The sequence below is a fragment of the Ammospiza caudacuta genome, chromosome 7, assembly GCF_027887145.1.
Source record: "Ammospiza caudacuta isolate bAmmCau1 chromosome 7, bAmmCau1.pri, whole genome shotgun sequence".
Classification (NCBI taxonomy): domain Eukaryota; kingdom Metazoa; phylum Chordata; class Aves; order Passeriformes; family Passerellidae; genus Ammospiza; species Ammospiza caudacuta.
This window is the reverse complement of record NC_080599.1, coordinates 28,026,038-28,042,686: the sequence shown is the minus strand read 5'-3', so window position 1 is coordinate 28,042,686 and position 16,649 is coordinate 28,026,038. Positions and strand designations below refer to the sequence as shown.

The 16,649-nt window shown below is 37.6% G+C and overlaps 1 protein-coding gene across 1 annotated transcript in view; it reads right to left on the bottom strand.

The window, feature by feature from the left end:
* VAV3 (vav guanine nucleotide exchange factor 3) overlaps positions 1–16,649 on the bottom strand; it is a 147,523-nt gene that overhangs the window by 77,787 nt on the left and 53,087 nt on the right. The window contains exons 4-13 of the mRNA XM_058808132.1: positions 16,380–16,445; positions 14,030–14,138; positions 11,781–11,873; positions 11,617–11,685; positions 8,301–8,404; positions 6,261–6,360; positions 4,867–4,962; positions 3,141–3,209; positions 613–699; positions 111–196 (exon numbers count right to left, since the gene is read on the bottom strand). Coding sequence (XP_058664115.1) covers positions 111–196; positions 613–699; positions 3,141–3,209; positions 4,867–4,962; positions 6,261–6,360; positions 8,301–8,404; positions 11,617–11,685; positions 11,781–11,873; positions 14,030–14,138; positions 16,380–16,445 — 879 coding nt within the window. The remainder of the gene's footprint in view (positions 1–110; positions 197–612; positions 700–3,140; positions 3,210–4,866; positions 4,963–6,260; positions 6,361–8,300; positions 8,405–11,616; positions 11,686–11,780; positions 11,874–14,029; positions 14,139–16,379; positions 16,446–16,649) is intronic.

Sequence of the window (16,649 nt, the reverse complement as noted above, 5' to 3'; positions counted from 1 at the left end):
TGAACGCCCAGTGGAATGGAAAGCCCCCACGAATCAGTGAGCCAACCTCCAATCTAGCAAGAGTTACTTCACAGGTTTTCAATAGCCAACACCACAAGTTATGCCATCACCTGTCTTGCCTTGCACGTTTGTCTAATGTCGTTATCCGTATTTCCCCATCACCTTGAGGTCTGCCATACTGCAAGAGGGAATGGTTCTGAAATACAGTAAAATGATTGATACCACACAGCAAGTGTGAAGATAGCAACACATTCAAATGTTAGACCACTCACTCCTTTTTACTCCCATAAAGGACTTCTCAGACCAGGAAACGTCTTTTCCTCACTAACATAAACTAAATACTATAAAGAATCAGCCCATTCTATCTTGGTCTTCAAATGGGAAAGGTTTTCCCACTACAGAAACATCTGAGAGTCACTGTACACTTACAAACATATTTAACTACCAACATGCAGAACAGTGAGATTTATGTAGTTTAATAGAATTCTAAATAAGCAAAACATACTTCTACTTAAATATTATCAAGAATATTATAAAATCCTATGAAATGAGGATAAAATGTTTGATCAAAAGTGATTTTAAAATTACATGTAAATTTAAAAAATCACATACCAAATTCTCTATTGATAGTTGAAATTGTCTAATTTCCCGAAGTGTTTCATTATCTCTCTTTACTTCATTTACATATTGAGCCAAGTCCTAGAGTATCAACAGCAAAAGAGAGGAAAATAATAACTTCTCTATAACAGACTGCTGTAATAGATTATTTTGACAAGTTTATTTCTAATTTTATGTTTGTCTTATCTACGTATTTAGTAATTTTATTTGAAATAATGTTTTAATCTTTAATGTTCAAGAATTAACAATATGTATGCCTAAATAAAGGAAAAAAGTGTCTGCATTTGTTAATAATAGTTACAACACTCCTCATGATATCTATTGGAACACAAACTTACTATCAAGAAAGAGGGAAACAAGTAATGAATTCTTAAAAAGAGCTGGTTTTTTCTGAATTTCCTCAGTCTTTTTTTTTTTTCAAGATTAAAGACGGAAACATAATTCATGCAGCTCACTACTGAAAAAGCAGTCAACATCCAACCTCGGAGGTAAATAGGAGATAAATAGAGAACATAGCAGAAAACATATATATGGCAGTTCAAAAGCAGAATGCAAGGTGTAAATTAATCATAAACCTGGGTGCTTATAAGCTACAGCCCCAGTAGGAGGATCTTGCTCTTACTGCTGCACAGCAGAGAGAAGCCATTACACAGCAGATTTTAAAAGGGGCTTTTGAAGGGATATACTACCTGAAGTCACAGGGTGAGATCATTATGGTGCCCTTTACCAGAACATGTACTGTACACATTTCACTAAGGCCTTTAAAATGCTCTGAAGATGCCTGAGTAATAGTGACAATTTGCTGGGGCTTCTGTGTTTATGGCTAGAGATGAGGAGCGAGCAGAAGAGGTAATTGGTAGGGTCAGGAATGCTGAAAGCAGCAGTTGGAAAAGGCATTCCAATCTTCCTAACTTGCTTTCACAGTATCCCTTCAATACAGTCACAAATTTGGAGGGTGGGAGGAAAACACATCTTCTCCCCAAGATGTTTTTTTAATCAAAATCTATGAATAGCTGCAGTCATTATGCTAGCTTCCCAAATGGATCTGTGCAGGATACATTCACGTCATTCTTAAAAAGGCTTGGGTTAGCAATTAAATAACCTCCTTTCTTGCTGCCAAAAGAAATCCAACAGCATCATCCTTCCAAGAGTTTTCTTTCCTGGGGGGCAGTACCCCTTTGCTAGCAGTTTTTCCAAAGACATTTTCTTTTTGTCTCTCTTGGTGAGAGACACCGGGGTTTTTCAAAGCTAAACACAGTGGTACACTGTTATTTTTACTACAATACCAGGGGCTACAGTAAATCAGAATGGGAACAATGCTGCAACCTTAAGGAAAGACACTCATATCTCAGGGGTTTGTGGGTTTGGAGGGGGTGGGAGTGAGAATTTGTGGTATTTTGTTTGGTTACAGCCAGCCAGTCAGTGCGTATCTGCCACAGCCACTCTGGCAGGAGATTTCTTTGATTTTTACATCCAACAGACACCAACAATGAAGAAAAACAGCAAATTGGAAAGAGAAAGCAGGGGTAAATATAAAACAGAGTTATTTTCCAAGCCAATTAGCAGCAACCAGGATGCATGGCCTGCCACTAGATGGATGAACATTGTGCCACTTCTTTTCAGGCACCTCTCCGAGGGAAATTATCATGGTGCCCATCCCTCTACATTCACTGCACAAAAATGGGTAACAAAAGAAGGGAACTAAAAATCTCATTTGTGAGCTGGTTTGTATTCCAGGCATTCAAGGCAGCCACAAAATATGAGACAGCTGTGTGACACAAAACTAACTTAGTCTGACTTCAGCATCTACTGTGGACCATACAAATTACAACAGGAGATATAATTTATGTCATGTTGGCTCCTTTCTCCACAGAGAACAGAAAAACCTTCCCAATTCCAGCACATGAATGTCACCATTCATGCCATGAAGGCAACTGAAGCAGAGCCATGCTTGGCTTCTGAAGCTGTGCAAAGCACATAATATATCACCTTATGCACAAGGCAGCACCGTTATTCTATAAAGCATTTGTTTGTACCACTTGCAGGTGAATCTACAGTGACAGGTACCTTAGCTCCAGAAAGATACTACTGCTTTCAAAGGTAATGCCACAGAGATCATATTAAGATGACATAAAAAGGTCTTGTAAACAAAGACAGCTCTCCATCTCACTGGAAAATTACTGATCTTGATTCAAATTGACTTACAGTAGTAGAAATGCTCCTAAATTTCAGAAGCAAGAACAACATGATTGAAACACCTGTTCTTCAGCAGATGCAAAAGTAACCCAAAATGGGGAAGTTCCATTTTGCAAGCTCTCTGCTGCAGAAAACTACTGAACTTGTTTCCCAGATTTGAGCAAAACCCTCAAGTTTATACTTGCCATGACATACAAAGCTCACAGGAACCTGTGAAAACATGTTTGAAATGTTGTGAAGAACATGATCTCCTCCAGGAAATAGAATGCTGAGCTACCATTCTAGCCACCAACAGACATCTATACTTCACTGCCTTAAACACTCACCTTCATTGCATCAAGTGCCAGTCTTAGATTTGCCTTCTTCATGGCATCAGTAGTGTGCTTTACCAGCTCCTGTGGACACAGCAGTTAAAACTTTCCACCCACTGTTTGTCATTTTTATAAATTGAAATCATCATTGCTCATCCTCACCCCCAAAAAATACAGAAGCCAAAGCCAGAAAACACAGCCCAAGAATAAGCATTTTCATGCCCAGAGTGAGCAGCCTATCAGTGAGTGGGGACTATTGCAAACAGTTAATTGGCAAGTGTTCAGGAATGATTGCTGCACAGCCTAAATACTGACTTGAGCTGCTAATGAACCATCACAAGAAGTGAATTTGGTCTGTCTAGCACTTAAAACTTGCCAAATCAGATCATTACTGTATGTGCATGCTGGAAGCCCAGGTAAACAACAGTCAGGTTCATTTACACATTGCTATGTGTAATGGTATTTCATCCTATTCCAAAGCATGCACTTGTCCACAGACAAGGATCCAGGCTGTCAGTAAAACTTCAGCTGAAGTGTGCACAGCTTAAAAGTCACTGTCTCATCATACCTAAGAGGAAGCTGACTCAAACAACACACTGAAATCAAATGAAATTTGTTCAAAGAATTCTTTTAACCGCTTCCTATATGGAAAATACTGAGTCTTTTTGGGGCCTTATGAAGTAGAATAACAACCTCTTGGGAAAACAGGCCATTTCTTCTTTATAATTTGAGGCAATTATACATTTCACCTCAGATAACTTAATAAAATCATAAGAAATTGAATAATATTTTTAATACTCATATTACAATTAATAATAATTAGTACTTAGATTTTCATTGCAGTTCTAATAATTCACTCATTTTCTTTCCATGTCTGTAAAATGTGTTCCTTGTACAACAGATATTGTTACACAGAGCATAGCGACATTGTATATCATCTTTCCACAATATACAGGTTGACTATAAAATCATAAGTCCCATCTCACAAGTTTTTTTTAAGAAGATGTACCATTAATTTTGCTTTTTTCCTATTTTGCATTGATCAAAATATTGATGACTCATTTACAGAAGTATTTCAAAAATTTAATATTACAAAATGTATGTTGTTCTGCAGAGTAAAAATTATGCTCCATATATAAGTAGTAGATATTTTTAAAATGACATTTTACAAGCATCAGCAGGTTGACAGTCTAATATAGTAATACATTTCTTCTCAGCTGAACTAATGAGTCTCCTGGCACAGCTATCAAATTAAATTTATAAGACCCTCCACCCTTATTACAGGACTAACTGCAAAAGCTAATGCTTTGTGGGTTATAACAAGAAGCATTTCAAAATAAATATAGCTTAATTGCAATTTATGACAGCGAAGAAGTATCTTAAAAGTATGCTGTATGTATGGCCCAGCTTCCTCTTTTGGAGGGTAATGGTTCACATTTCCAAGTACCATGCTTATGGTTTGGTACTACTAACCAATTTAAACACACCAACAATAAAAGGTCCAGAGACTGAGGAAACAATCATGTTTTATTTTATTTTATTTTCTCCAGATATGCTTTAGCTCTAAGGAATTATCTCTGGGAGAAACCCTGCACTTGACTGAATTTTATTTCTTAACAAATCCAGGGAAGCATCAATCACCTTCCTTTGATAAAGACATTTGGCTTTCATTTTTAAAACCCACGATGATAAACAACCACAGTTTTTCTCTCAGCCCCCTTAAATTTCAAAAATAAAATACCTGAAGCAGTAGGTGATATTTCAGCACTCTTTGCATTGGAACCACTAGGAGATCCCGCAATGTAAACTTCCCATTATTGGCCCTCTTGGAACATTCCTAGTTCAAAGCAGAAGAAAGAATAAGACAATAGGGCTAGAAAATAAACCTATTCAAGTGATACATATGAAAACTCAGTGACTTAGAACAACTATCTTAAGCTTGTGATAAATAGTAGCAACAAAATGAAGAAAAAACCGTTGATAAGGCAAAGCCAAAAAAAGCAAAAGTAACCTGCATTTAGTCACATGTTCTCAGATGTTTCAACATTCATAAAAGAGTAGAACAAAGGCAACAGAAACTAGGCCTTCCATACAACTAAAAAAAATATTTTCCTATGGGGCAAAAAAACCCCAAAAGGCAATCATGGAAACTACAGGTCAGTCAGTCTCACTTCAGCACTTCACTGCAAAAATTGTGGAGCAAGTCCTCTTGGCATCAATATCTGGGCACATGAGGAAGGTATATGGGAATATCCAACATGGATTTACCACAAGTTAATACCTGACCTATGTGACTGGATCTGTAAATGGGTGGGGACAGTCTGCCCTGAATTTTCCATGGCTTCATCTCTCACAATAGAGTAATATCCAGGTTGGGATGTTATGCTCCAGGTCTATAAAAAACTGACTGAATTATGAGGTGCAAAAAGTGCAGTGACTGATGTTTCCGGCACCACCTGAGGGACAACTGCAAACAGAGCTCTTCAGGGCTCTGTCCAAGGCCCCCTCCCCTTCAGTGGCATTGGCAATGATGTGCAGCAGAAGACACAGGACAGCCCAGCAGGGCTGCAGGCAGCACAGCCCAGGGAGCAGCTGGCACCGCTCGGGGCAGGCTCAGCACAGGCCTCACACAAAGGCAGCAAGGCAAAGATGGCATCCCTCACCCCACGGGCACCAGCCAGGGACACGCTGACCCTGAGGGCTCAGCAGACGGGCAGCAGCTCTGCAGAAAGCACCACGGGGTCACGGCAGACAACCCTGAGGCCATGGGACAAGGGCCTGGGCAGCCTACAGATGCCTCCTAGCCTGTTAATCCTGCAATTCTGCATTCCAGCTGAGACACACTGATAAATGGAAGGGTACCATTGATGGTCACATCCTGAGAGAAAACACTAACTCTGCTAATGTCAGGGGCAAAGCTCCCTTCACTTCAGGATCAGGAGGCACACTTTAGAGCATGCAGCACATTTTCATTTGATCAGAGGCTCCAAAAGAAGGAAGGGAAACACATAGACTCATCAGTCCAGATAGTTTCATCATCATAAGGGCTTTGACTTCAATGAAAGCAGCACATAGTCACAGAAATACATGGTATAAGGTGCATATATATATATACATGTTAAAAAATACTGATACCTCTAACTTCAATTTAACATCTTCTTTTGTCTTAGAGATATTGTCTAAGCACGATATTGCTATCTCCACTTGACTGCAGTACTGTCCATAAATAACCAACCTAAATCAAAGCAAGAGAAAGAACGAAAGGAACATTTGTTTATTTAAGAACAACCCTTCACCATTTTTCAACAATCTTTGTTTCAAGAGAAACAGTGCCTATATAAGCAAGGGTAGAGTTTAACCATGTGTTCAATGGACAACATGAATGAATGAATACTATTCAGGAGAACAGTTTAGCTCTACTTTCAAAATAGTCTAAAATCATTGCATTTTCCTTTAATAGTTACCTATATATAAATATGTTCTGATAAATACAGGATTCATGAAAAAGCAGCAAATTTTCTGTTGAACAGAACAGTCTATAGTGTTTACAGCAATGTAGACTTTCATGGTTGTAATGAGTAAGTTCTGGAGCACAGGCCTAATAGCATTAAGTACAGCCATCCTTTAAAGAACTTGTAGGTTATCCATACTCATCTATCACCAACATTTTCTATCAGGTCTGAGCTCTCAGATCAAAATATTAGTGTACAAAATCTCAAGAAATTTTCAGTAGATGTCAAGTGAAGCAATGCTTCCTGAAGGAGCCTGGTTTTACAACAGGAATTTCTTGCCTCTCTCTGTGGAGTGCTTCTTTCTGCTAGTCTCAGTGCCAAGAGTGCTCCTTTCTTTCACCTTTTCATCTATTTCTTGAGGTGATTTCTTCTGTATGCTTCAAACCTTTTTTGGCGGATTCCCATGAGCCTTCAACTGAAGCGTCCTAAATTTATTTTTCTCTCACCTAACCTTTACCCTTTTAATTCTTTTTTTCACAATAAGGTGATGACAATGATAACTTTAAAACTTACCATTTTGGATTACTTTTAACCACTGTATGGTTCTGACACTGCATCAACATCTGTTCCCTTTTTATAGTAATAGAAACGGTATTTCTTCTCAGTGTCCTTTGTTCCTCTTTTCACATTTCAGAACAACTTTAGAAAGATAAGCATTTTCCAGAACAACTTGTCCCCTGGTTCTCTCCTACAGCAGCAGAAAGTGTAACAGCCTGGGAAATAACTGTGTCCTGCTCCAAACCGGAAGCTGAGACAGAGGGTCTCTGAAGGCAGTACTCTTTCTGGGCAGTCAGGGACACCCTTCTCCCTTGGAAAACTGTCCCATCCAGCATTCTTGGGATGCTGCTGTCCAATTTCTCACACACTAATTATTACTGCAGTAATCCTCCTTCACCCTGAAGCAAATCCAGTTAGCTCCCTCAAGTCTGACTGTGCTCCCAGAAGGACTTAATTTTCAACCAAATCCCAAAGGTTACTTTAAGGTAGGTCAGCAATGTAGTCAACAGAACAAGTGTTTTCAGCCAAGTACCACAGGCACATAAATTCATTTGGTGAGTCCAACAGCTGTTCAGAGCTGGCAGAAGGAACAATATGAAAAGGTGGGTAAAAAATTGGCAATTAGCCCACAGGGTATGGCATATTGCCACAGCTATCCTGCTATCAGCTTGGCTGCTTTTCAAAGCTTGAAGGCAAAGGGTGTTTGCTTTACTATCACACCTCTGACCCAGGCTAAAGCAAGACCATAGTCTCTTCTCTCCTCTTTTACATATGCTGCCTCTTCTTTCCAGTTATGACCTTTTCTGTTCTTGAATCTGAAACATCCCTAATAAGTATCATTTATTTTATCTCTTAAACAGTACTAGTACATGTTATAAAATATCTGGCATCATGTGCATGAAAAAAATGCTGTGTAAAATTTAAGTTTCCTTAGAAATATATTTGTTACCTGTCTAAGTAGACATATTGGCAAAGCTGGGCTAACAAGAGTGAGGGTTCATAAAACAATAGGTGGCATTTTGACTTCCAGCTCAAAACACCAAAACTAGCTTGATAACTTACTTTGAACTTAACCCTGTTTCAGAAATATTCATTAAATAAAAATACAGTAAAATACCATACTGAGCACATATCAGCACAATTAGTAAGAATCCTTAAATCTTACCTTTCCTTGTAGTTAATAAATATTTGATATAGGTTCTGATCATTTTTGTTAACAATGGAATCATTGATGTCCTGTGTAAGATTCCTGTGAATTTTCACCAAGTCCTTAAAAACAGTAATGGGGAGGGGAAAAGCTTTGTAAAAACAAAATGGCTTAAAGCTTTGAATATAAAAATAAATTATTTTATGTTTGACTCATTAATTTCAATAAATTGGAAACTAGATTATTTAAGAATAGAATCTCATTTCAAGGTTTGGCACATCTTCCCTTAGAGTGCAACAAGAACAACTAAACTCCAAGAACTACCTATTAGAGACTAATTTATTCTGGCTTGGAATGTGTGCTGTTAATTCACCTTTATTTTATAATGATAATTTTAAAATTAAGCAAGTCAAGCAAATGCTTTAGTGACACGCTGAAGTAATGATTCTTGTCCCTGAGCTGTGAAAAATTAGTTCTGTACATTACATTGGTCGATTAGTGATGTCCTAATGCTAAATTAACTGCAATCATAATGAGTTTCCCAATACAGCACACAGCTAATGTCTGAGAGAAAATATTGCAGAAATATTTGCTCTTTGATTACTGTTGCAACTCTCCTTACTTATACACCATCATACAGAAACTATAGGAGACTGCATCAGCTTAAACACTGTATGGACGCTGTCAGAGAATTCATAACAAATTAAGTCAAAACAGGTTAAGAAGTTTTGAAATCTGGGTAACTGTAAGTAGTATACAGACCATTGGAATGAAAAACAGGACTGTTTAACAGAGCAAGCCACTGAAGATGATTTAATTCAAGAAATTATACACTACAAAAATAATATTCAACATTGATTTGTGAATTGAGTTAAAACATTTCACTTCACATGATGAAAACTAACAGTACATACAATCACCTCACTGAGGAGGATGCAGAATCTTGAAACAGATCAAATATTTAGTTGCTAGCAACTGTATGGCCTTATCCTCAGAATCTTAAGTTGCAGTACACAGACATTGTTACAGAAATGCTTCCCAATTAGTGTATTTGGAACAGGAGCACTTTTTCTAAGGAGTACACAGGGACTCAGCTAAGCACTACCCCTGAAAAACAGCTTAATGCTAAGGGAACAATGGGTCTTTTTTGGGTTGCCATCTCTAATTCAAATCAAGTTTTAAACGAAACTAATGTTAACATCATTTGAAGTTAATGAATATTCCAACACTTCAGTATCTGTTACACATACTTTCATCTCTTTCTCTCTGTATGTCCATATACATAATTCACAGGCATGCACAGGTGCACCTGTAAGTGCATTTATATGTGGGTGCACACATAGATGTACATACAAATGCATATATACACAATATAGACAGACCTATACAGATGCAAATATAAAGCCATACACTCACTTTAAAGAGCAGAACTTATAAATATGTCTGCCAATGAAAGGCACTCTCTTTAGACTGGTGAGTAATTTGGGGTAATTGCTTTTTTTCTTCAAAATGAAGTATTTTGGTATCAGCAAGCCTCTTTTAGAGTCTATTTAAGGAACATAACATCACCCTAAGGAAACAATCCTTCACCACAACCCCTTAACAGAAGAAAATCCATTCTGTTCTGAGAACACAGCACTTGCTCTTCACATCTCACTTTGCAGAGCTCTCTGTAACAGCTATTTTTAGTTTAAAGCAAGCTTCCACTGCCCTCCAGCCTTCCTGATGAGGAACTGCCACACAGACAAGGCCTGAGCAGACAAAGCATTTGCAAATATTTTTGGCTTAGGCAAGTCCTGTATTTCTTTTAAGGTTATTGGATGCCTATGAAATGCTCCTGGAGTTGGGAATAAGCAGCATCTTCTACCAGCAGAACACTGAATGCTGGTAACAAAAAGCAATACAAAACAACTGAAATATAAGCTTACTATGTGTCTCTCTAGTCTAAAATATACAGGTTTTATTCTTTTTAATCTTCTGTGATCCCATGCAATCCTTTAACTAGTAGTGAGTGGGCTGACCTCTCTGCTTGTGTTTACAGCATTCAAGCCCTTTCTGTACCCTTGTGCACTGTTTCCATTGACTGGAATTAGGTCTTTCAACAAAAGTCAATATGCCTGAGCCCACAGAGCCTTAGGAAAGGTCTACAGTAACTTAGGTAGGGCACATCATGGCTTTATTTGCAATGAGTAAGAAACACTAATGCAGGACAGAATATAGATTTGTTTTCAAAAGCAAAGGAATCTCTGTGGGGAGCTGATGTAATTCAAGAAGCTAAGTTAGTTACTGATATCTGTGAATATTAGTCCAGAACATTCTCAAAGTGGAGGACATGACAGCAATCGAGAGGCAGAGTGAAAACTTCACTGAGGGAAAAATATGGCAAGGGGTCAGGTATCATCTGCATAGTAAGTGTCAGAACTTACCTTCTATCAGGATGATGCTGGAACAGCAACCAAAACATTTTTACAGACAGGCCAGGTTCTCACAGAATAGAATAAAATCCTCAACACCTCCTCCTATAACCTGAGAGCCTGTTGGACACACCATATATGGCCAAACCAGAGGTGATATTTAACAAGCAGTAACAGCTTGATGTGGCTCATGGGCCACACTGTGAGGACCCTTTCTTTAAAAAGGCCTCATAAAAGAACATTGCTTTCATTTTTTCTGTGTTGAGAGAGGCTTCAGACCATTTCTCATGTCTTCCTTTAAAGTTAGACAGACTAAAGACATGCTGATCTCTTATCAACTACAAATACATGTAAACTGTCATACTGTTTTGATTAAGCTGAAAATAAATGACACAAAGTAGCAACCACAGGAACCACTATTGTTTCAGTCAAATAGGAGGTTTCCTAGATGATTCACAGAGGATTTCCTTATCCTTTCCAGCACCAGATTCTGAGTCCTAAACTGAGAGTGTGTTCAATGATGCAGGAGCCAGGGCAGCTACAAGGAATTGCAGAGCAGCTACAGATAGCCAGTACACAGCAATTGGTAACTTAGCAGTTACAACTTTGTACCATCATTAAAATAACAGCATTTATTACAAGATAATCCATTTCTAGAAATTATTAGCTTTTAAAGATCAAACATACTGCAGTTTATAACAATTCACTGTCTTACGTGCTAATCCTATTTATCTTACCTTATTCTCTCAAGCAGAAAAAAAATAAATTGGTAGCGTAAATCTTTTTTAATGAACTAATATCCACACAAACACACCATGCATTGTATTTCAAATAATCATTTTGTGCAGTAACACATAACACCAATATATCACAATCGGCTACGAACCTCATGTCTGTTCATTAAATATCTAATTACTCACAGGAATGTTGATGAAAACAGTATCAAACTCTGATGCTGACAGAAATCTCTTCAATGGCACCATGAAAAACTGAAAGAAAGAAATTATATATACATTGGCTATTTTAATTTACCTTCTAGACTGCTATAAAAATGCATGTTACAAGTCTGTAAGCAGCATCTTACTTTCTCAATCGATTCCAGGGTTTCAGTGTACTTCTCTTCAGTTTGCTTTATTTCAGCAAGACAACAGCTTCTTATGTCATTTTCAGGACATTTCTGCAATTACAATGGAGTCAAGTTTAAGTCATTAACAGGCACCTAATGGATAACAAATGGTTTTATTTGTTTAGAATTACACAATTAGGATAACTGCTTCCTGAATTTCTCTGAGTACTGCAGCCTCCAAAGATGACAGAAATAACCAAGAATATTTTAATGTTCAATTAGCTGATGACTTTAGTAAAATCAAAATCAAAGTAATATTATGAAAAATTAATGTTTAGACATAAAACATTGAGTATCAGCATGTACTCTGGAAGCTGAAATACAAGGTCACGTTTAATTTACATCCAGACTGAGAAATCTTATTTTAAATACCCAGCAGTTAATAATTCTATTAAACTTAATGGGGCTAAATCACATAAGCAACTTTGAATCCAATATTTATGGCAATGCAGTCTAATCCTTGTACTTATTTACAGTTTTTCCCCTTGTCTTTCTCAAGGGGAGCCTTCTCTTCAGACTCAACAGGAGTATGTCCTCAGATCAGGAAGCGCAGTGACCTCAAAGTTCAGCTGTTGCATATGTGTGTGTGTGCCTCCAACAAGACCCTGGATTTTTCATGTAAACCACCAGACTCATAGGACATGGAAGTAATTATCAGTAATTACATGACTCTATAAAAATAGTTTACAAGCACTCTTACCCAAGATAGGATTTACAGCATTACAGCTTCAATAAAATCCTATTTCAAATAGAAGAGTAAATAACTGGAAGATGATATGGAACTGTTCATATCAAGCAAGGCACAGAAGCTCTGGAAATATTAGAGGTCAGCGTGGAGGTTTGACAGAGTAACTGGATGGGGTCTTGCAGTTAGAAGCAGTGACTAATCCAAAATGTTTTCTCCAACAACAAGAAGCAGCATCTTAACAAGCAATAGAACTACTACATACTTTCTGAAGCTTATTTATCAATTTGCAACACCCCTCAGCATATCCCTGGTTGTATCTTACTTATTTTCATCCAATGTAGAGAATTCCTGTGCTGCACACAGACCAGATAACTAGATGATGATCAAATACAGAGAGAGTCAAGAGCAGAAATTTTGCACTCTAGTTCTTGCCATTCAGAAAAACTACATTTAGCTTTTGAACAAAAGACTTTTCTAGGAATAGCAGAATTTCTAGATTAAATTTTAGCACTTCAGAAACTACTCTTGAAAACCCAATTTGTGCAGTTCTTCATTTTCCCACAATGAACAGTAAGGTTCTGTCTTTGTCAGATGCAGACACAAGTAACCATTTTGCAAAAATGCAGTCTTATCAGGAGAATTGTGCTTGGTGAGCATCATCATGGTCACCCTCATCTCAAATTTATTCCCAAATTCTTTTGTACAGGGAAGGAGACATTCACAGTTAACTGTAGGTAATTAATTTCTATAAAGTAATAGAATTTGGCATTATTTAGACTTTCAGCTATTTTTTACCTTTAGCTCAATACTGTCCAAAAAAATGTTTGCATATTCGCCCCATTACAGAGGTTGCTGTACTCAGTAGTTTATATCCATTTGCGAAACTTGGGCATTTGTTGTTCATCAGTACTTATATGAGCGATGCAAACAAATCCTGGCATTCCATTCACTTCAGTTTTGAGCTCACCTAACCCAAAGAGACCACTAACACAGACACTTTTGGCAGAAATTGACATACCAATTTTTCTATCCACACTGCAAACATCTAGAATTTGAGTGCAATACACAAAAGGAAAGGGAGAATAAGAAATAATGTGTGATACCAGTACAGGTAAGAAAAGCTGCCTCTGGAGTTCAGCTACACCTAGGGAAAACTTGGTGGAATAGTTTACTTTGCAACATAAACCTACATGGTTGGATAAATTCATTAATTTGAAACAATTCTCAGTTGTCCTTGTTAGGCTAGTCACCTAAACTATGGCTGAAATAATAATATTATACACAAGAATTTCACAAAATGATAACAAATTTGAAGGTAGGACACTTTCAAGCAAGCAATTCAATTAACTGTTCTTAAAATAGCTGGTAAATTTTACTACTCAAAACTATCAAAGTAATTATTGTATTTCATTTAAAAATCACTTTTTTTAAGCTTACTATAGTTATTGTTTTCCCCTTTACTCAAAAAGTATGCAAAGCATACTAGGCATGGAAAGCAGCTAGGAACTGGAAAACATACAGGTTGCTGTGCTGCTTCATCTTTCATTAGGTCTTCATAAACTTCACCACCTTCATCTTCTCCATAGACACAATCATACAACTCCTCATCTTCCTCAACACCAGTTTCACTGAAAAGATAAGAAAAGAAAAAAAAATGTGCAGCACAGACAAAGTACCACCAGCTCCGCAAGGGACTACTCATAGGAGAAAGTGCTACAGTAAACAAACAGATTAATTAATAGAATAGCTAATGAAAATAACTCATTAAGGGAAATTAGGTCCATTAATTTTATTTTCTCAATTCATTTAAAATAAATTTTACAGAATCAACACAATACCGAAGACTAATGAATTTAGAATAGTTTACTTTGCAAAAGCAACACCTCAGAAAGAGCTACAATCCATGTCCCTCTTTTCCTTGACCTTTTCCCCAACACATCCAGGGAAGAGGAGCTGCCTCTCCTTACTGCCTGCATCCCACTGCACTGGGATGTGAGACTGTTACAGGTCTTCTCCCTGTCTGCAGAAAGCATGAGCCAGGGTAAAATACACCAGAGACTGCAGAGCCAGCACTGAGGCACTGTACCTCCACATCATAAACCAGAATCTGGATCGTCTCACACACCCTCCAGCAACACAAAAATGAACAAAGGAACCAATCAAACTGAAAATCAGTTCAACAAAAACAACTACGTGCAAGTGATGCCCTGCGATTACCCAGACCACAGAAATACAGCAGAAAGTCAGTGCTCAACTCTGCCCTCAGCTAATTCAGCTTCATTACAGTCAGCCCTGCTAGAGTGTAACCTGCTTTGTGCTAGGATTGCATCAAGCCTATAATAACTCTCACTCCTATTCCTTAGGGTAAGTCTACAAAAAAACTCTAAAAGATATTGAAAGCGGTCAAGTCACAAAAACAATATAGAAACTGGATCACATATGCAGACAATTTTGAGGTTTGTCCTGTTGGAAGACAACACTGAAACCCTTCAGAGTAAAAACCAACAGGTTAGTCCAGTGTTTCAGTTCCCACCAGCAGTGATGCTGTGTTGGCACTTCACATTAAACACTGGCAGCTGTCAGATGCAGCACACACTCCATTCTACCACCTCTGCTCCAGGGAACAAAAGCTGGCAAAAAGGCAGAGGAAGGGTAGAAACATTTAGCTACTACAGTTATTTCTGACAAGAAGACTTAAATTAATTTTTAATTCTTTAGACGCCATTTAAACTCAGGGAAAATTAAATCAATTTCAAATAAACTTACTGATAATTGAGGGAAACTAAAAAATGTGAGCTATTTGCATTATTCACTGGCACATTTGTTTCTTATTCTTGAATCGCTTCCTCCACAATTGAGACAGCATCCAACTATTAAATTTCTGTTAATAATTTTCATAATTTGTTACACAAGAAGAGTTACAAATCAATTTCTTTGGTATGATTTGTTAGGTTTTTTTTTTTCTTAATGAAAGACTGTCTCACAATGCTGAATTTACATACCCATTTAAAAACTGGTGGAACTATTTTCAAACAGTTATAATGCCACCACATCTAAGAGATAAGGACATCACCTCTTGTCCACTTGGGTCTCAGAGGAGACTACAACTGCTACCTTCTGCATGCTCTGCTACACAGAGTGAAAAGCAATTATCTATGAGACAGCCAGCTGCAGAGACAAGGACAAGCTTGGCAGGGAAAGTGGTAAATTGAGCAATGCCAATCACACTGAGGTTTCCCTTCTTTATAGGCACTGAAGAAACAAATCCCTGGCGTGAACAGCAGCTTCTTTCCCACACTGCAGGAAGCAACATGCAAGGAGTGCTGGTGAACTTTGAGCCTTGGAACAGGAAGCTCTGACCTGGCTCTTGTCCAACACAATCCCTCATGGATCTCAAGAGATCCCAGCCATAGGACACCAGAGTATCCTGACAATCCTGCAAACACTTACCCAGAAGAGGTAAATGCACTCACATTAAAAAATTCACTGTCTTTAGGGAAAAGATCCTGAATTATGATCCAAACACTCATTTTCTTTGCCAGTTAGCAAAGACAATTTCCTTACAAGTGATGTTGCAATCTTCTGAAAGCATTCTCGTAGTGCTGACAGGTGACTTAGAAATGCATTCTTTATTTCCTTTGCTACAAGCACCCTCTGTAAAACATGCTGCTTTATATACACAAATGTAGCATAATAATTCCAATAAGTTTTCATAATTAATTCTTCCTGGTCAGCATAATAACTAACAAAATATTTACTAATTGAATTAATATCTCATTCTCATTAAAACTATATGTTCTACAGCACAATACAAACAATAGCATGCAACTGAAAGACAAAAATCTGTAATTAATATATTTACAACGTACTCTATCAAATCAGGTAAACCTTTGTAGATATCTTCATCATCAACACTTTCTTCTGTAGGGAAGGGCCTATAGAAAGAAAAACAGCATTAATTACAGACACCACTAGCCTAGTCATATAGTGGATTTCTGTTTGGCTTCCAAAATTTTCACACAGATTATTGTATACTAATGTGCTCATATAGTCCCCCCCTTTCTCTGATGAGCAGTGTATGTGTATTTATACTTCATTATGTGGATTGACACTTAATATAATAAAAACTCTACCGGGCA